The 20,020-nt window shown below is 46.4% G+C and overlaps 1 protein-coding gene across 3 annotated transcripts in view; it reads right to left on the reverse strand.

Annotated features, from left to right (window-relative positions):
• LAMB1 (laminin subunit beta 1) overlaps positions 1-20,020 on the reverse strand; it is a 111,035-nt gene that overhangs the window by 55,325 nt on the left and 35,690 nt on the right. For all 3 annotated transcript variants that reach the window (XM_032643561.1, XM_032643560.1, XM_032643558.1), the window contains exons 14-24: positions 17,801-17,936; positions 16,385-16,543; positions 14,952-15,079; positions 14,615-14,738; positions 13,972-14,176; positions 12,688-12,831; positions 12,246-12,477; positions 9,394-9,557; positions 7,757-7,981; positions 6,528-6,742; positions 5,715-5,811 (exon numbers count right to left, since the gene is read on the reverse strand). In XM_032643561.1, the coding sequence (XP_032499452.1) occupies positions 5,715-5,811; positions 6,528-6,742; positions 7,757-7,981; positions 9,394-9,557; positions 12,246-12,477; positions 12,688-12,831; positions 13,972-14,176; positions 14,615-14,738; positions 14,952-15,079; positions 16,385-16,543; positions 17,801-17,936 (1,829 nt within the window). The remainder of the gene's footprint in view (positions 1-5,714; positions 5,812-6,527; positions 6,743-7,756; positions 7,982-9,393; positions 9,558-12,245; positions 12,478-12,687; positions 12,832-13,971; positions 14,177-14,614; positions 14,739-14,951; positions 15,080-16,384; positions 16,544-17,800; positions 17,937-20,020) is intronic.

Consider the following 20,020-nt stretch of genomic DNA (forward strand, 5'->3'; position numbering starts at 1 on the left):
AATACCTAGCTATGACTCAAGTCTTTCCAGAAGCATATAGGTGGTCCCAGAAAGTCTAAACCTGTGCCCTCCAACAAACCACTTCAACTGAAAGATTAGCAATGGAAAGCATATTTGGCAATTAATTACATAATTTGAGAAGAACGGTCATGTTCTTTCCCCATAGTCTACCTAATTCTCGCCCCAGCTGATCTCTGGACCCTTACCCTCAAGACCAGCATCACAGAGGCGGGGCAGAGCTTCGGCGCCCTCCAGAGACCAGGACCCACTCAGCTGACAACATTCCTTCATTTGAAAAGTAGAGTCAAATTTCATAGATGGCTGGATTGCAGTTTCATCATTGAAAAAGTCAATCCTGACCTTTCTCTGGAAGGGTACCAAGTGACTACCTAAAACGCGTCAGGTTTTCATTTCAAACTGAAGCTGGGAAACCGCTAAAGTGCCAGTGGGCACGTGCTTCTTTCCATTGAGTTTGCAGAACTGCTCCTTTAATGGGGTCACCTGGGAGGCAAGAACTAGAAGGCCCACACTTAGGACCTTGTAAAAAGACCTCCCCCTAAGAGTAAAGGTTGGTTCTCACCTGACAATTTAAAACTTCAAGGACACTAAAATTGTGAAGGAGACTCTCCAATCAATCATCTCTCACATTCACTGGGATGGGAAAAATTATCAGCTAACTGTGCAGGCTGTCTCTGACGGGGGCCAGTGGGTTTTCTCCTCTCTTCAGAGAAAGGCATAGGAGTCCAGGGGGACCTGGAACTCAGTGTGGCTTTAAGGAATGGGATTATTTGGCAGAGGATCAAAAACTTTCTCTTGGGAAGAAGAGTGTATATAGCAAAAGTTGTTCCCTGATTTTTAAGCTGAACAAATTGTGAAGATGACGAACAGCATTCTAAAAATGAGACAGTCATCGTTTTAACGAGCCATGAGAATTCTACCTTCACCTATAAATATATTCTCGGTTATGTGGGCAGCGGGTTCTGTCAATTTTTACTAAGTTTTCTCATCATTTAAAACAAGAGGTACAAACTATTAGGTATAAAATAAGCTACAAGGATATCTTGTACAACACAGGGAATATAGCCAATACTTTATAATAACTATAAATGGAGTATAACCTTTAAAAATTGTGAATCGTTATATTGGACACCTCTAACATAATATTGTACAGCAACGATACTTCAATTAAAAAAATAAGTAAATAAAACATGTTCTCTAAGAGGTAGGCAGATGAAAAATATTGTACCCATTTTAGAGAGATTGAGATCTAGAGGAAAGCATTAGCAAGTGAATGCCAGAATGGGAAACGTGGGCCGTGTGCCTCTTTATCAGCAGGTATAACTTTTCTGCTCTCTTTGTATCCTCCCCTCCCCATCTGCAGACCTCTCCTGCCCATTGAAGAAAATCCATCCCCAATGGTGAAACCAAAGCTCCTCGTTAGTCTCCACTAAGACAGTTTCCATGACACCTGCCAAGTGACTCCAGTTCCTACCGGGCTTCCCTCCTCTGATGCTGCAAAGGACAGCACCACTTACCTCCAGCCGTCCTGCTACTTTACCTACCCTTTCCCACAGCCTACAAGCTCCGCCCCCCAGCCCCCCTCTCAGGGAGTGGCTCTCCTCTGCTGCATCCACTCCCCACTGGGCACCAGTGGGCAGTCACTCAGGGTTGTGTTGGTCCCCCCTCTTTCCTTTTGAAACTTGAACCTGCCTGGGGAGCGAGAGAGTGCTATATCCTAAAATCAGGTGACTGGGTTTATTGGCTTTTGCCGTGGACCCTGCCTCACAGCAATAAGGGACCCCAGGATGTGCTATCATGCCCAAAGCTTTACTCTTACTTTACTTAGGCTTTTCTATTTTACTTTAATGCGGGAAATTTAAATGATTTTTCATCCCCGAAATGCATTTTTCTTTTCCTTTAAATTCTCTACCTCTTCCAGCCCCACCTTTTTTTCTTTTGGCCTCAGTACTGTAACTTCAGTTTTGAAATGAAAGTTGGGGGAATGACTATGACTTCACCGGCAGAAATGAACTGGCTGTCTGGCCCAGGAGTTGGCAAACGTTTGCTATAAAAGATAGTGCGGCGCTTCCCTGGTGGCGCAGTGGTTGAGAGTCCGCCTGCCGATGCAGGGGACACGGGTTCGTGCCCCGGTCCGGGAAGATCCCACATGCCGCGGAGCGGCTGGTCCCGTGGAGCCATGGCCGCTGAGCCTGCGCGTCCGGAGCCTGTGCGTATTTAGGCTCTGCGGGCCCTACGGGCTCTGTCACAACCGCTCAACTCGGGCACTGCAGCAGCACGAAGGCAGCCCCAGACAATATGTAAACAAATGGGCATGGCTGTGTTCCATTAAAACTTTATTCACCAGCCCAGGCTATGAGCTGGATTTGGCACATGGCCGCAGACAAGCCTTTCCTCTACTAACAAAAGTATCTGTGGTTCTCTAAAGAATCCAATTAAATCTGATTTCCTGAGCCACCCTGGAAATAAAAAGGTGGGTGATTGTAAATGAATCCTAGCCTGAGAAAAGATGACAAGCATTAAAAAAAAAAAAATTATGTCTGACAAAAAATGTACTTCAATTTTCTACAAAAAAACAGTTTGAAATGAGAAACAAGCAGGATGAAAAAAAATGGCCACTCCCCAGAGCCTCTCACCTACGGCCCACATTTCCAATCAGCCTGGGTTTAAGAAACACTGGCCTTTTCCACGAGCCAGGATCCCTGCTTCTGCTATCCACCAATCAACAGAAAGATTCCTCCTGTGACCCCTTCAGTCCTCAGGGCACAAGGCAGGGCTCCGGGCCGAGGCTTTCTCGGGCACGTTCAGGACTGGGTAGGCTAGATCCTCTCCATCCAGCACAGTGATGGGCTTGTTCGGACTCGGCCCCATCGGCCAAGAGCCCCAACCCACCAGGACAATGGGAACATTCAACAATTCATGAGCTGGAGGCTCAACTCGTTTGTCCTTGACATAACTCCATTTTCTTCCATAAGACTACTTAGCTATGACCTAAGCCTTTCTATAAGCATATTGTTACCAAGGTGGCCCCAGAAAGTCTATAAACTTGTGCCCTGTGCAACTAAATGATTTGAATCTGAAGACTCTTGGGCAATGAATGATGTAATTTGAGAAAAGTGGTCACATTTTTTCCCCCATAGTTCCGCCTAATTTCAGATGACACCTATTCTTGTCCCTGCTGGTCGCTGAACCCTGTCCCTTCAAGTTCTTATCCTCCCGTTTTCACTGGTGACTCTGTTCCACTCCTGAATTTTTGTCCCGGCCCTCATCATGTGATACTGGTCCTACTTCGACTGCCATCCTGTGTGCACAAGGCCCGCAGCTGGCCAGGACTCCCCCATCGTTAACTCAGTTCTCACCCTCTCTGGGTGCCTTGTCAGTTACGAGCTGCCTCCACAGGGTGTCGAAAGCATCTGGGCCCCCATAGTTTCTTATGTAACAGGCTGACCTTTCTTCTAGATAAAACGAACAGAGAAGTTGGCGAACATGGATGCCGTGGATCTCTCTCTTTGCAAACTTTCTAAAACATGATCTAACTTTTGACCTGAACAAGCTGATACTGTTCCTATAAGCCACAATGTCTCTGGCAGATTTAGAGGCGAAAGTTTAAAGATTAAAGGGTAAGGGGTAAAGTTCTGAGTATTAAATGAACAATCCTCTGATTGACTCTGACTCCAGGAAACAGGTTTTTCATGCTAATAAAGCTTAGATGGAGCAAAAGGTCAGAAAGCTCTGGCAGCCAAAGCTATTTTGCCAATGACACATGCTGACAGAATCAGGCTATAAGCAATGATAGAACTATTATCTGGAGAAAATCAAGCCCTTGGGGCAGTACAAGATTGAGGAATTTAACAGAATTGTGGTTAGAGCTCTGGAGAAACCAGATTTTAAGCAGGATCTTACTTGCAGGAGACATCTCGAATCAAGTGGTCCACTGAATGTCACGGACCTTCTAAAGGAAGTGAGAAAATCAGACCCCGTTAAGAACCAACATCGGGACTGAAGGATGATGAATTAAGGCACGCTTATCCACACAGCCTTCATACCTCCTCTGTGGAGCAAACCTTCATCTCATGTAAGATGTTAGTACAGACCCTTCTGGCTACACCTCGAATGAAAAAAAACAAATCATACGCCATTGGGTCTGGTCGTGTCCACCGTTTGAAGTCTTCTGGCTGTTAAGGAACAGATGAGTTGACACTGCAAGAACACGTAGTATCTAGGTTTGTGACTTTCGACAGGATATTCTGAATGAACCGCTAACGTGCAGATCTGTATTATTTCTCACTACAGTTGTATCCAAAAAAGAAAAAGATATATTTTTTTTAATGTAGAGTCCAACAGGGACCTAGAATTTCAGATGTGTAACGAAGAAAATGGATCAAAGAGCAAATAAGAAACTACAGAAGATGTTTATCCATAGTTATAAACTTAAAACACAGGGAAGAAAACCCAAGTAGGAAAGAAAGAAGAGGAATACAGAATGGCAAGAGTCTTATTAAAATCTTTCCCATAAATGCTTTTACTTGAAGATCTTAAAAATAACCTGGCGGATCAATAAAAAACTGCAACAGCCTAAAAAATTAAGCAATCCTTCTGATTCACATGATTGTAACAAGTTTTGTTCCTAAGAAAACATCGTTTTCCCTCACAGTCCTAATTAATCTTGAGCCTAAGTGGGACGTGGCGCTCCCGTCACCTGTTCCTTCGTTGTCCCCGCTGATGAGGACAGTACGCTCCTGCCGAGGGCTTTAACTGTCAGCACCTCCTGCTTGTTACACTGAGATCAAACAGTCTTACCAGAACATTTAAGCTCTGCTTGTGCAGACAAGAAAGCTGGCCCCAAAACACTGTTCAGAGGGGGAGAAAGTCAATTTGCAGAACTCGATGGTGAATATGAGCACATTTTGGTTGAACGCATTTTTAAAAGCCATTCTGGTTACTCAACCATAAAAAAGAATGAAATAATGCCATGTGCAGCAACATGGATGGACCTAGAGATGATTATACTAAGTGAAGGAAGTCGGATAGAAAAAGACAAATATCATATAATATCCCTTTATAGGTGGAATCTAAAAAATAGTGCAAATGAACTTATTTACGAAACAAACAGACTTGCAGACATAGAAAACAAACTTGTGGTTACCAAGGGGGGAAAGAGTGGGGGAGGGATAAATTAGGAGGTTGGGATTCACATTTATACACACTACTATAAGTAAAATAGATAACCAACAAGGACCTACTGTATAGCACGGGGAACTCTACTCAGTATCTTGTAATAACGTACAACGAAAAGAATCTGAAAAAGTATATGTTTATATACACATACACACACACATATATAACTGAATCCCTCTGATGTACACCTAATGCACTGTAAATCCAGTATACTTCCACTTAAAAAATAATAAAAAAATAAAGCCATTCCGTGTGTATTTGGGGTACGTATGTATGCTTGTCTGTGCTGAGACAAACCTCATCCCTGGGGAACAGAGCTGGAAGCCAGCAGGTCCACTTTTTACCACTTACACGCCTCCAGGATTTTCTGTGTTTAAACCATGAGCATGCATTTCTTTTGTAATCAAACCTCGTTTTTATAGACAAGTTCATTTGTGCTGTACTGGACAGAAGGCTCCCTCAGACACCCGGCCCCCCCCCGCCCCACTCCACCCGAGAGCCCGGTGCCCGCGCCTCACCTCGGCACTCCACGCTGGGGTCCCCCCAGAAAAGCTCCTGGCACTCGCTGCACGTGCGGCCTCCGAAGCCAGGCATGCACTGGCACTGCCCCGTGAACTGCGGCCAGAAGACAGAGCCGGGTCAGACAGGCTGCCGGGCCAAGGCCAGGCTGCACTGCCTTTTCCGGCTGCCAGTTACAGGAAGGGGGACCCGTCTGTCTGCCTGAGAAGGCCTCACACCTGACCAGGAACAGGGCATCTTACACTGATCCCAGGTGCTGAGGGCCCCAGGCCGGGGTCTCCTAACTGCCGTTCTGCAACTGGGGCTCGGAAGGCCCAGGGCACGTCTCCCTTTATTGACGTTTCCTCGTATCGCTCAAAAGCCTGGACCACCTGTGACTCACTCACCATTGTGTGTGTGTCAGGGAACAGGAGAACTTTCTACAATGTTGGGTATGACTATGTGGCTCATTTCAGGCTGTGTGGTTAAGGAAAAAAAAAGCCTGATTCAGCAGCCAGGTATTGAAAAAGAACGGCCCCCCTCGTCCATTCTAAAGCGAGTCTGTACCCCTTCAGCTGGGGCGCTAGGCTGCGGTGCTACGGGTGCATCCGATGGGGCCTCTGGGCACAGTTACGCAGCCCCAGCCAAGGGGGACCGGTGATGGCGGATATCCAGTCTGCACCGTGTTTGCCAAGCTGTGTGCCCTGGTGTAAGGCTGTGACAAGGAGGGGTGCCTTTCTCTAACTGGGGCCCGGGCACCAAATAGCTGTCACCAGGACTCAAAGTCATCTTTCCATACGCCATGACGGCCTCCGCTGGCCACAACACCTCACCTCGTTACAAGACGGCCCAAAGGAATGAGCAGCGTCGCAGTTGCACGGGTCACACCCTGTCCCGCTGGCCAGCTGCCAGGTGTTGGGTGCACAGCGGTCACAGTTCTGGCCCATCACATTAGGGAGACACAAGCACTGCCCGGTGATTTTGTCGCACTGGCAGTCAGAGCCGTTACAGCGCTCCTGCACGGTGCCCAGGTAATTGCAGACACACTCTGAAAAAAGAACAACCAGTCAGATGTACTTACAGAGTCACACTCGGAAAACATACAGATCACGCAAAAGTCAGCTACATCAAATGACTACCATTTTCCCTCTCCAGATTTTGACCTGGAAATGCAAACAAGTACAGTAAAGGAACAGAGGGGATTAAAAAAAATCTAAAACTGTGGTCTTCATCTTCTTATGATGTTCCATGCAGTTCTGACATTTCCCAGGCAGACCTGCAAAGTGACACATTCTGCCCGGCCGTATTTTCACAATACTTGATCAAATAAGCGGCTGGTGAGTCACTGTAAAGTTGAAGATTTAACTGGAAATAAAACCTATGCTGTGGGAACGGAGATACCTAATGATTTCAAACCCTTGGCAGGGAAGAACAGTCATGGCTGTGTGAGCCGTGGCAGGGACAAGCCCTGTAAGCTAGGAAGGCTTAAAGCAATCAAGGTCCTGCTGGTCCTCAACATTCCGCACGTGTTTGTATCAACAAAGACAGGGGCCTGGGGCCCTGCAGACACAGCAGGAAATGCTGGCTGATCTTGTGATGAGAGAGAAATAATGTGTTCCAAAACAGAGACTTCAGAGATGTTACTTCTTTCTTTTCCTTAAGCTGGAAGGCTCTATCCATCAATGACGTAAGAAAAGGTACGGACCAAAGTGCGTATTTAGGACGCAGAAGTCCCAGCCCATCAGCAAGTTCATGGGCAGAACGTAAAAATCAATATACTCTATGGGATGGCATTTATCACGGGGACAGCGACAGAGCTTTTGGTTCCCTTTCAGGCACTGAGCCACAGCTCGACACTTCAGCTCTGCCAGGAGATGAGGATGTAAAGAAAAAAAAAAAAATCATCCTCATCTTTCTTTTGTCACCAGTGAAATTTTACCCCTCTGAACAAGCATTTTCCCCGATGAGACAAACCCCTGAAGGATAAAATCCCCCAAGGAGGAGGAAGAGGAAGAGAGTGGAAGTCATCCAAAGGAGCGGGCAAAGGGAACGGGCATCTTACTGCGACAATCCTGCTGGAGGGCGTCGCCATAGTAACCGAAGCGGCAGAGCTGGCAGTGCTCGCCCTCCGTGTGGTACAGGCACTTGAGGCACCTCCCGGTCTCCTTGTCACAGGCTTCTGGGTCCGTCGTGTCGATGTTGTGGTGACACCGACAAGGCTGACACGTGCCCCCCACGTCCAAGGGATTGCCAAAGAAGCCCGAGGCGCAGTCGTCGCATCTGGAGCCTGTTGTCCAATAAAACCGGCATGGGACCTTCGGCTTGCCCACTGAAAGGTCTGGTCCCCGACATTCCCGCCAACCAGAGGGGCCACCCAGGCAGCGCCTGGGCCCCCAGTGTGCTAGCTACCGAGCCGGGTGACTGAGCCTTCAGGGGAAATGAGCCGTTAGTCGTGAGGGGAAGCAGCGTCTTTGCAGCGATGCTGCTTCAGCCTGGCTCCGCGGCCATGGGGGGTGGGGGCAGGGAGAGTTTGGAGGTTCCAGCACACAGGAGGTTAGCTCCTCATTACACAGGGACGGACAGATCAGGAGTGAAACAGTGGTCTCACAGCGGGAAGCTTAGCTTGATGTTACATCCTAACCCAAGGCGTATGTTCACTGAAAAATCCCTGCTCCTCCATGAGCAACCGAAAAATGGGGCCCCTCAGGATGACCGATTTCCCTTCTTAAGGAATCCCGAAGGATGAACAAGGTCCTACTGTACAGCACAGGGAACAATATTCAGTATCCTGGGATAAACCATAACGGAAAAGAATATGAAAAAGAATGTATATATATATGTATAATTGAATCCCTTTGCTGTACAGAAATTAAAACATTGTAAGTCAACTATACTTCAGTAAAATAAATTATTTGAGAAAATCCTGAAACATGCAAATTGGCTGAGCCATGGATAAGCATGACGAGTATTTGAAACGGTGGCATCAAGGATGAAATAATGTTTGTATGCACAACCAGCTACGCTCAGTGTTGACAGATAATGTGAGTACAGGAGACAATGAAGAATATATCTGGCTTTGACTGGTTCTGTTGTCTGGGGCTCCCAGATGATATTCTTTTCTTCCTTCTGCCCCCTATTTGGCCAGTTCACTACTTTGAGACTCCTCCACTAGGAGTTGGAAAAGGAAACGAAAAAGTAAAATGTAAATTAACTTTTCTACTGGTTAAGACCCGAAAAGTGTCAGCAGGGACGTATGGATTAAATGAGCTTGCTGTTGTGCCCTGTATTATAACATTATCATCAGAGACACAAAAATTGACTCTACCCCACATGCCAAACAGGAAAAGAACATCTTCTACGTTTCAGATCCCCTTCACTTTTTTTTTTTTTGCGGTACGCGGGCCTCTCACTGTTGCAGTCTCTCCCGTTGTGGAGCACAGGCCCCGCAGCATGTGGGATCTTCCCGGACCGGGGCACGAACCCACGTCCCCTGCATCGGCAGGGGGACTCTCAACCACTGCGCCACCAGGGAAGCCCTCCCTTCACTTTTATTTAAGGATTGTAAAAAAAAAAAAAAAAAAAAAACAAAAAAGAAAAAGAAAAAGCAACTAAATTGGCTCACTCTTCATCATTTTTCTTCCTTAACAACTAACCTCGTGAAGACGCATCTTTTCCTCCGGAAGTCTGCACATCACTTACCGATGTATCCAGGATTACAGACACAGGCAAGCTGTAAAGTAACAGGGTCTTGATAACAGCTACTGGCAAACTGGCGTCCGCTGTCGGGACCATCTGGACAAGGACAAGGACGGCAGTGATCTCCTGACCCAATGATGGCGTCTCCATAGTAACCAGCCGAGCACCTACATCAGTTGCCGAAGAGGGAAGGTCATGAACCACAGCTAGATGAAATCTGTTACGAGGAGGAGCCTAAGAAACCACGTTCTCTGTTTAGGGACATCATTCCTCACGTTTCCACACGAAGCACTTGCCAATAGAGCAGTGGCTCAAACACTAGTTCTAATCAGAAATCCCTGGAGGGCTTTTGAGACACAGACTGCTGGGCTCCCTCTCCCCGTTTCTGATTTAGGGGCTGATGCTGCTCCTAGCCTGAGGATCCCATGGCAGGACCCCTGCATTAGGGTGACACCTCTGGCCTCACCCAGACCCTCGTTCACTCCTCCCCAGAGGAAGAGGTACATCTCCCCAAGTGCACCCTACTGCCTGCCCTGAGCATTCTGGTAGCTCCCCTCCTTGCATTAAGGAGTGTGGGGGCGGGGTCTGGGGGGAAGAAAGCCCATGGTTGTCAGTCTCTGCCTATGCCTGGGAGGGACGTTGTGTCAGCAAGCCCATGGTGCCTTGTTCTGCAATCCAGCCTTTACCAGTAATAAAGCCAACAGGGATGCTCTCCAGATGCCTGACCCTGGTGTCTGCCTCTCAAGGATGAGAGATGTTATTTATCAGTTCGCAAACCCAACAGGTTCCATCTCCTCTCCTTACAGGTAAGGCAGCCATGGAGCTTAAACGACTGGCAAGGCTTACACAACTAGTGAATAAATGAGCCATGATTTGAATTCAGCCTCCTGACTTTTAGCAAGGAATTCTTTTAGTATGTCATGCTGCTTTTCAACATGACTGGTAATTAAGTTACTTTTTTACTTCCTATAACATGAGAGCTTGAAGGAAGTTTGGATATCACCTAATCCAACATATTCTACTATCAGAAAGTTGGATACTTGGAGAGGTGAGCTAACTCACCCAAGATAAGCCGGTTACAAGCACAACTGGGCCTGGAACTTCTAATTCAGGTTGTTGTTTTTTTCTTTTTTGAGGCAGGGGTAATTTTTTTTAAATGGGGAGCGGGGAAGGATGAAGAAATAGAAGGGGAAAGTTGTTCAGAGGACATTAACCTTCTATTTAATTAGACACAGACACAATATAAGAACCTGTGCCCCAATTATGTGCTGGGAAAATCAGCAGTGATGAAGCAATTTTGTGCAACAGTTTGTGAGAAAGTTTTCTATGAGGCTTTTCTAGGTGAAGTAAGTCCAAACACATCATGGTAAGAACTGAGTGTTCATTTCCTGTCTCCTCCCTTCTCTAACCCCCTCGGCAATAATCTGAGCCTAGAGCTTCTTTTCAAATTCACAGGATTGAAAACTGATCATCTCGGAAAGAGGAAGAGAATGAGAAATCAGCTCAAACTAGACAGCAGCATCTGAAAGACTTTAATGCACTTTTGTCATCCAAACTAGGGCTGAAAATCTTTTCTCTTCCTATACCCTTTTGAGTTCTGCAAGAAATCAAAATGCTTGACAAATAAAATTCACAGTGGGCCTGATTTCAGGTTGGTCTTGTGGACAACCACCGCTGTTGACCTGTGTTCCCCACCCATCTCTTCCCCTTTTTCATCTGATTTTATCTGTTTGTCTCTCTCTCTCGAATATATTCTCCATCTCTCGATGAAAGAACAGTAATGAAAAACTTAAGGGAGAAAACAAAAGATGACGCTAATATATTAATTTCTTCCTTTTAATCTTGTGTAACTGTTTCCTTGTTATCTTTTCACAACACCATTTGTGGTTGGAAGGACTGACTTTTACTCCGAGGAGTAGTCACTGAAATCGCTGAATTCTTGAATACTATCCAGCGGTATTTGCTGCCTTGCGTATCTTCAAGCCATAAGGTAATCACAAATGCAGTTTTCACTAACAGCTTCTTTCATCTGATGAGCAACTTTTGCACTGACTGAAGCACTTGCTGAAATTTTTTTTACAACAAAAATCCCATATAATGTGGATGGATACTAGAAGAGAAAAGATTTATTGACTGGAAAGGTGGAGACTAGTAATCCAAAAAAAGCAGGTTCTAAGAGCACGGCTGCCTTTCTTAATTAGTAATGAACACTGTAGGTCAGGATGTAATTTTTTCATAAGGACTGTTCCTTATCTACTGAGCTGGGCTGTAATGCTATTAGAGGCACATTTTATGTCCAATTTTTACTATCCCTTAGTGCAGTGCACTACATCCATAATAATTACGCAATTAACATCTGCTAACTGGAGAAAGATCTGCTTGTGCACATTTTACGTGGGCTGTAGCTGAATAACATGTTTCCAAAAAACAAAACCATCTAAAATGACTAATCCTCATTTGCATTTGGTTTCCACTTTGACCTAAACTAGGCATTAACATTTCACAACTCTCATCCTAGGCCAGGATCTGCTGAGACAGAGAGATGATTTCTATACAGCCTTAAGGTGACCTCTAGAAAGACTCTCCAAAGAGGGCAGATTCACATCAGTTCTGTTCTCTGCTGTATCCGCGCCCCCGCCCCGAGCCCTTGAACAATGCCTGGCACGCAGAGGGTGTAAGCTAAATAAATCTGTTCTGTATAAACGTATAAGTTCCTAGAAAATAAATACCGAGGTGATCAGAAATGAAAGAGCCATCTGGAGACCGGTAGAGATTCATTCTGTGGTTTGTCTAAGATGCTGTTTGCTCAGCCAGAAACAATCTCATTCTCTTTACTTTCAAAAGGCTGCGTGTACCTTTCACAGTTATGCCCCGTGGTGTAGTCCTGGCAGCTCAGGCATTCCCCTGTCACAGAGTCGCAGTCATCTGCATGGCCGTTGCACTGGCAGGGCTGGCAACTTGGAAAGCCCCAGTACCCGGGTAAGCACCGGTCACACTGCCGCGTGTACACCCCCTGGAAACAGTGGCACTGGCCGGTGATGGGGTCACAGAAAGCATTGACAGATCCTTGCAGATGGCACTCACAAGCTGAGGAAATAGGCAACCGAGGGACCAGCTGAAAAACGCATTAAATGCAAACACACCCCTTACATAGGCCAGTCCCCCCCTGCCCAGTGCAGAAGGCTCATGGGCCCCTGTGGTCAATTTCCAGAGTGCAGCATGCCTTCTGAAGCTATGGAACCCATGCTAGTATGACTCACCATCTGAAAGAATACGTTACAATTCTGATCAACTTACGTTTGCACCCGCTGGGGCCAAAGCCAAAGGTGCCGGGCGCACATCTGTCACACCTTCTTCCAACCACGTTTGGCCGGCACTGACACTGGCCTCCGTTGGGGTCACAGACGGAACTTAAGGAGCCCTGAGGGTCACACTCACAAGCTGCAGAGGAGAGAGGCAAGAGCCCGTGACCCTGTATACAACAGAATATTACTCAGCCATAAAACAGAACCAAATGAGGCCATTTGCGGCAACACGGATGGACCCCGAGACTGTCATACTGGGTGAAGTTAAGCCAGACGCAGAAATACGCATATCATATGGTATCGCTTACAGGTGGAATCTCAAAAAAAAAAAAGGTACAGATGAACTTATTTACAGAACAGAAGTAGAGTCACAGAGGTGACTCTGGTTACAAACAAATTTCTGGTTACCAGGGGATAGCGGGGGAGGGATAAACTGGGAGGTTGGGATTGACATATACATACTACTAAATATAAAAGAGGAAACTAATAAAAATCTGCTGTAGAGCACAGGGAACGCTACTCAACACTCTGTAATGGCCTATATGGGAAAAGAATCTTAAAAAAATAAAAGGGTGGATATGTATAACCGATTCACTTTGCTGTACACTAATGTTGTATTAGTTTCAACTATACTCCAATAAAAATTTTTTAAAAAGCCTGTGACCCAGGGCGGCTGTGCTCCCCACAGCCATGAGCCCAGTGAGAACCACTTGGCTCTGCACTGGTCTGTCCTTTTGCTGGGGCCCTTCCCAATCCTCCCCCCAAGAGCACCTTAGCTTGTTCAGAATTCCCATTTAAAGCGGTATCCTCCCTCGGATGGGTGCCAGGGAAGTGGCAGGAGCCGGAGTTGACAGATAAAAGCGGTTTTTCTAGGAAGGAGGTCATTAAGGTTTTCTCTCCTTGCCTTCAAAGCTCAAATATCACAAGACCTTCAACAAAAGCCCAGTGACCTTTCAAAGAGCAAAATATCAATTTCAGTTACGGGGTGCTGTCATTCCATCCCAACTCCCCACCCTGCGTATGGAAAGTCTCCGCGACCTTTCCCTAGTTCCCTATTCTTTGTGTGTTACTTGATGACTGAGTCCATTGTCAGTGGTGCTCTATCACTAACATGCTCTTAAAGAAACAAACACCAACTATAGTTGAGACACTATTTCCTTTGGGCTGACCGCCTAACACAGAACTATAGGACATGCCTGCCAACGTACCTCGTGATGTCAAGCGTCCTCAAGCCTCTTGAGAAAGAAGGGGCAGAAGCAGCAGCAGTAATACCTACCCAGGCCTGTCTGGTGTAACAGGGCGGAAATGCTAAAGATGATGTTTCTGCAAACATCGGTCATCGGAGTCTTCACGACGCTTCTGCTGTTCTCCAGACATCGGTATCTCTGAAAGGTTTCCCAGGCACTGTTGGTGACGACCCCATCTCCTGAGCCTCCCACAGTGAAGATGTCCAGCGACTTACAGAATGGCATGAGAACAAGCTAGGAAGAAAACAGAACAATACACTGTTCTTACGGGGGTTGTCCCAGGTCATCAATTAACGCAAGCAAACACATAAAAACCCCAAGTGCTTCTTTGACTCTTGAAAAAAAAAAAAAAAAAACAGACTCATGGAGTCAAGTGAAAACCTTTTCAATCTTAAATATTCTCGCCAGCAAAAGTTTAGAGACCTCTTACAAAGTTTGATGGGTTTTGAAATGTCATCGTTAAGACACTTCCTATTTTAAGGAAGGATCGTCTTGAGTAGATCCTTTCCAGAGGGTGGGGTTTTATTAAAATAAATAAGCAAAGTGGCCTCGGAGGCAGAAAGAATGACTCTGCCTCACCTCTCAGCATTCCCCTCCACAAAACCCTCTGGGGAAGGTGATGCATGCTTTCTGCCCAGTCCTCCCTGCTCGTCAGAAACGACCTCCACTTACAGAATCGATCAGCGTGTAGGGGCTGTCCACATTGCTGTCCGAGGAGGTGTACTGGGGCAGCTCCAACCTCACTGTGTAGTTCACACCCTTCTCCAAGCACACGGGGCGGGGGAGGACCACATACCTGCCCCGAAACAAGAGAAAAATAACAACCAAAGGTGCGCCTGTAAGTATCTAATCCATCAAAGCTCCACGTAGATCATCCCAAAGGAAGGAACAGTCCATGTTTGGCTCGTGGCCCCAAAATGGTAACTGTGCAACTCACCAGGCGAGACATGAGAAAAAGAATTAATTTGCATGCTGGTTCTGCTGAGCTGCAAACCATTGTCACACTGACCTGGAGCCAGGCGATAGGGACACCACCTGGTTGTCATCATCAGGAACAGTGTTTCCACATCGGCTGCTGGTTGGAATCTTCCCAGGTCGCTGCACTGTGATGACAGCTTTCTCCCAGTGGTCGGGGAGCTACAGTGAGAAACAGATGATCAGAAAGACCAACCGAGCTGGCCCGCTGCTGCCTGTCTGTCTGGATGGATCCAACCATCCATCCATCTTTTGCCAAGTTTAAATGGGAAACACTCGCTTGCGTTTCCCTTCTCTCTTGACCATTCCCTCGGCTGTTACCCCAGTTCCAGCCCGAGCCCCTTCCCACGTGGACACTGACACAGCCTCCCACTGCTCTCCCTGCCTCTCCCAACGTCCCTTTTCCACCTTAAAACACAGCTTATTATTATTATCTTTTATTGGAGTAGAGTTGACTTACAACGTTGCGTTAGTTTCAGGTGTACAGCGAAGTGATTCAGTTATACGTATGTATCTATTCTTCTTCAGATTCTTTTCCGTTATAGGTTATTACAAGATACTGAGTATAGTTCCCTGCGCTGTACAGGAGGTCCTTGGTGGTTATCCATTTTATATACAGTAGTGCGCATTCATTAATCCCAAACTCCTAATGCCTCCCTCCCCCACTTTCCCTTTTGGTAACCGTAAATTTATTTTCTATGTCTGTGAGTCTACTTCTGTTTTGTAGATAAGTTCATTTCTATCGTATTTTAGATTCCACATGTAAGTGATATATGATATTCGTCTTTCTCTGACTTAAAAGCAAAAAAGAAGATAAAAAAAGAAAAACCCAAAACCCCACAGCTTAGATAATGACAATCCCTTGCCCAAAACCCTCTGACAGCTTCCTGTTAGTATAGAATCCAAGTTCATTTACTGATCCCAGCATTTCTCCTAACAGCATCTCCAACCATATCCCTCCTTACCTGGCTATGTGGAAGGATGCTCAAAACACCCCCTTCTCCACTGCTTATGCTATTCCTTACTTCCTCTTGTGGCAAAATTCCACCTCTGTCTTAAGGCCTCCAACTGACTCTTTAGTAAACTTTTCGGCAGCCCCTGGCCAGTCCGGCTGGTATGAACCTCTCATCTTGCAGCAATGTTTGTGTCTCTGCTTAGACTTCCCACCTTTGATGGCAGTTAGGGACATGTGTCCATCCCTGGGCAGGGCAGGCCATCGAGGCAAGGAGAGAACCTAGCACATTCTCATCACCACCTCAGTTCTCAGCAAGGCTAAGTGCCTAACAAGGAGATCACTACATGTTTGTGAAACTGAAGAAAAATGTACATTTTTACTTCCAAGGAGCAGAGAAAGAGAGAGTTCCCTCTATTACAATGCGCCCTCCACAATTCACAAGCACATAGTGTCCATTAGAAGAAAGATTTTTCTACCAATAACCCCCCCGCATTAGTCTACCAAGGGGTTACCTGTGGCTCATAGCGAATTAGGATGTCATACTCCATAGAATATGGTATGTTGTCGATGAAGAACTCCAAATAAGCCCCTTCAGGCACTCGGACGAAGCCTGCTCCAGTCCAGGAAGGAATACGGTCCTGGATATACTGCCGCTCCACTATGCTGACCCCCTGAGGACAAGGGGACAGGACTGATGCTTTACTTGAGATGGAATTCAAGGTAACAGTCAAAGAAATCTGGAGTCACCCAAAGGTCCAAAACTGTAGATACTAAACCCATTTTTTGCAGTCAAATTTTCCAGTAGACTGTATCATTTTTCGCTTTATAAACAGGTAATTGGTTTCTTTTCAGTTTTTAGGTTGAGGTAGTCTTGGGACATTGGAGATGGGCTTAAGGCTTAGGATATATCTTCTAATGACAGAACCAGGAAAATGAGCACGACGGAAGGAAAGAGAACATCCCAAATGCTGTTACTAGCAAGCCTAGGAGTGACCAGGTATGTCCCAGATTTCCACAAGGCTAGCCCAATATCTAGAGGATGTATTTCTGTCATTCTCATTGGTATTTGTTTCAGGCGCCACGTACAAGTGAGGAAACTTGTTACAACCGTGAATGTTCACTACCAATGAGTGAATTCTGATCGTAAGGCTGACAATGGATTAGTTTGAGTTGCTTAACTCAAGTGTGCATTTGAGTTTGTTCACAGGGTTACATACAGTAACTGTGATTAGCCGCCTCCAGAGGTGAAGTCCTTCATTCCCTGCAATGTATGTGTGTGCGGCCTTACCCATCATGAGGTGGAACCTATGTTCCCCTGCCCTCGAATGTGGTCTGGCCTTGTGCCTTGTGACCAGCGAAGTGTGAGAAAATGACATTCTGGCACTTGAGAGACCTGGCAGGTTCTGTTTCCTCCTCCAGATGCCAGGTAAGAATTCTCACTGTCCACACACCTCCATGCTGTGAGGCAGCTCAAGACAGCTGCTTGGAGAACAGCACCCAGCTGGCCTCCAGCTGTTTCCGCCGTCCCAGCTGAAGTGCCGGACATATATTTGAAGCCGCTAACTTTGGGCACGGCTTGTTACACAGCATTAGAAAACTGAAGCAATATCCTCTCTGAACATTTACTATACCAGCTAACTCTGGCGCTAACCAGTAGAGAAAAGAATGGAAAAAGAAAAAACAACCAACAACCCACCTGCCTAAAAACACCAAAAGCCTTACTAGTGAAAGTTCCAAAGTCTCCTTCTGCGTTACGGATTTACTTACACTTTAAATACGACTGTTCTCAAGAAGGCCTGCTCCTGGCCCTTATTTTGTGCTCACTGACGAGATGCTTCTTACTTGGTCTCTTTACAAAATGTGTATTGCCATTACTGCCCGCCCCCCATACTCTGCTTTACCCACCTGGCCAGCACCCCCCTACTTACAGGCCCCAAGTTGGCTTCTTCTGCTTCGTAGATGTAGTGATCCAAGGTGGGGAAGTAGTAACCAGATTCCACTCCATTGCACTGGCGTCCGATCACGTGGGGTTGGCAGACGCACTGGCCTGACTCTGCAGAGCAGCTGGAAACGGAGGAGAGCTGGTCAGTTGGGCTCACCACGTTCATAATGAACCCACTGGAAGCAGATCCATGTTTGCCATTAAATAGTAAGTGGGGTGAAATATTCAGGTAGGGTTTTCTTACTTCCTTCAAAAAGTAAGTACATGGAAGGAAACATTGCCCACAAATTAATCCCAGTCTCCTGAGGTTGAAAGCTCTCAGTGACCTGGTCTTTCGGTTTTATCTCCCTTGCTCTCTTGACTATGCCCCATCTGTGCCACGTTAAGGTTTTCTGTAGTTATCACATAGGTTCTTGCGTTGATGTATCTTTTGCAAATGCAACCCCTTTTCCTGGGCCTCACATCTAAATATCCAGCTCCCAGAAGGACAGCTCCAACTTAGCTGTCCCAGAGGCTAATCAGAGATCCCAGAAAGCAGCACCCAATCCCTCCCATGTTCTCTGCTGGGGAGAAGACTCCACCACCCAGAGTCGACCACATCAGAACCCAGAAATTCTTCTCTAGATCCCTTCTTCATAGCCCATCAGGAACCAAATTTGGTTATTTCCCCTCCTAGCATCTTTTTTTTTTTTTTTTTTTTTTTTTTTTTTTTTTTTTTTTTTGCGGTACACGGGCCCCTCACTGTTGTGGCCTGTCCCGTTGTGGAGCACAGGCTCCGGACGTGCAGGCTCAGCGGCCATGGCTCACGGGCCCAGCCGCTCCGCGGCATGTGGGATCTTCCCGGACTGGGGCACGAACCCCTGTCCCCTGCATCGGCAGGCGGACTCTCAACCACTGCGCCACCAGGGAAGCCCCCTCCTAGCATCCTGTGTATCCTCTCCCCGCTTTGCACTGACTAGGCTATGCCTTTCTTCTCTCTCTCGCTCACAGTAAAAGCAGTTACAGTCCTCTAATTGGTATCCTTATTGCCAATCTTCCAACTTCTCAACCTGAACTTCCACCTCCCCCCAGAGCTACCTGAACGACGTTTATGAGATGCATTAACCACATCACTTCCAGGCACGATGGCCTTGGGGAGGCGCACCAGGCCCCCACCAGCTTCCCTACCTTCCTAGCCTCGCCTCTGCCCTCGCCTCTCCAACCACACTGAACTACTTAAGAGTTTTTCCAATGCACTGGGGGACTCACGACCCCTTGCCTTTGCTTGTGTTGTTCCTGCAGCCTGGAATGCCCTGATCCCTTATTTACCCAGCAGAGATCTACCCACTGTTCTTTCAAGATTCAGCTCACAAATCCCTCCCGCTGTGGCGTTTCCTGACCATCACTCCCCAACCCACAGAAGGAACCACCTTCTCCGTCGTGCCACCGCCTCCTTGCAAGAGAAATGATGTATGCGACACATCAACAACTAAGCTGCTCACAAAGTAGGTGTTCATTAAAGTTGACGCGCCGTGTCTTCAAATCCTTCTGATTTTTCAACTGTCATCCCTTCATGAAGGCTTGTGTGGTTCCCTCCCTCTCCTCCTCTCAAATGGTGCCTTCTGAGGCCTCAGTTGTTTGCTATCTTTATTGTTAAGACATTGATCACTTCCTCTCTTGTTGGACAATTATTGACAACTTTGCTCTACACCTGAAACACTGTAAATCAACTATACTTCAACAACAAAAAAGAAAAAGCCCCGAATTACATGCATCCATTTTTACTTCATTAAAGTCAAGATGTGATTTGGAATTGTTACTTTAAACCTATTCCCAGAGTTTTTTTTTTCTCATCCCAAAGTTCATTTTAAACCAAATATCTAAGGCAAGTTACAACTCACAGGAAGACTGAACACTCAGAGCTTTATTAAAAACACCCCAAACAGCCCTGTCATGGTCCAGCTGAAGTCTTCCTTTATGTCATGTAAATAGTTTTTATCCTACAGGGGTAAGAACACACTCGACATCCTGTAGACAATTCCCAGAGGAGGCAAGCTTGTTCCAGTTAGGACCTAGACCTCTTTCAGGCTAATCCACCAAAAGCCATTTCCCAAAACTCAGGCGTCACACATGACATCACAGGGACAAAAGAAAATCCCTTTCCTCCCCAGCAGATGTTTACTGAGGGAACAGATGTCTCAAACGTGAGCCACCAAAGAAGAAAACA

The sequence above is a fragment of the Phocoena sinus genome, chromosome 9 (genome assembly GCF_008692025.1).
Source record: "Phocoena sinus isolate mPhoSin1 chromosome 9, mPhoSin1.pri, whole genome shotgun sequence".
NCBI lineage: Eukaryota > Metazoa > Chordata > Mammalia > Artiodactyla > Phocoenidae > Phocoena > Phocoena sinus.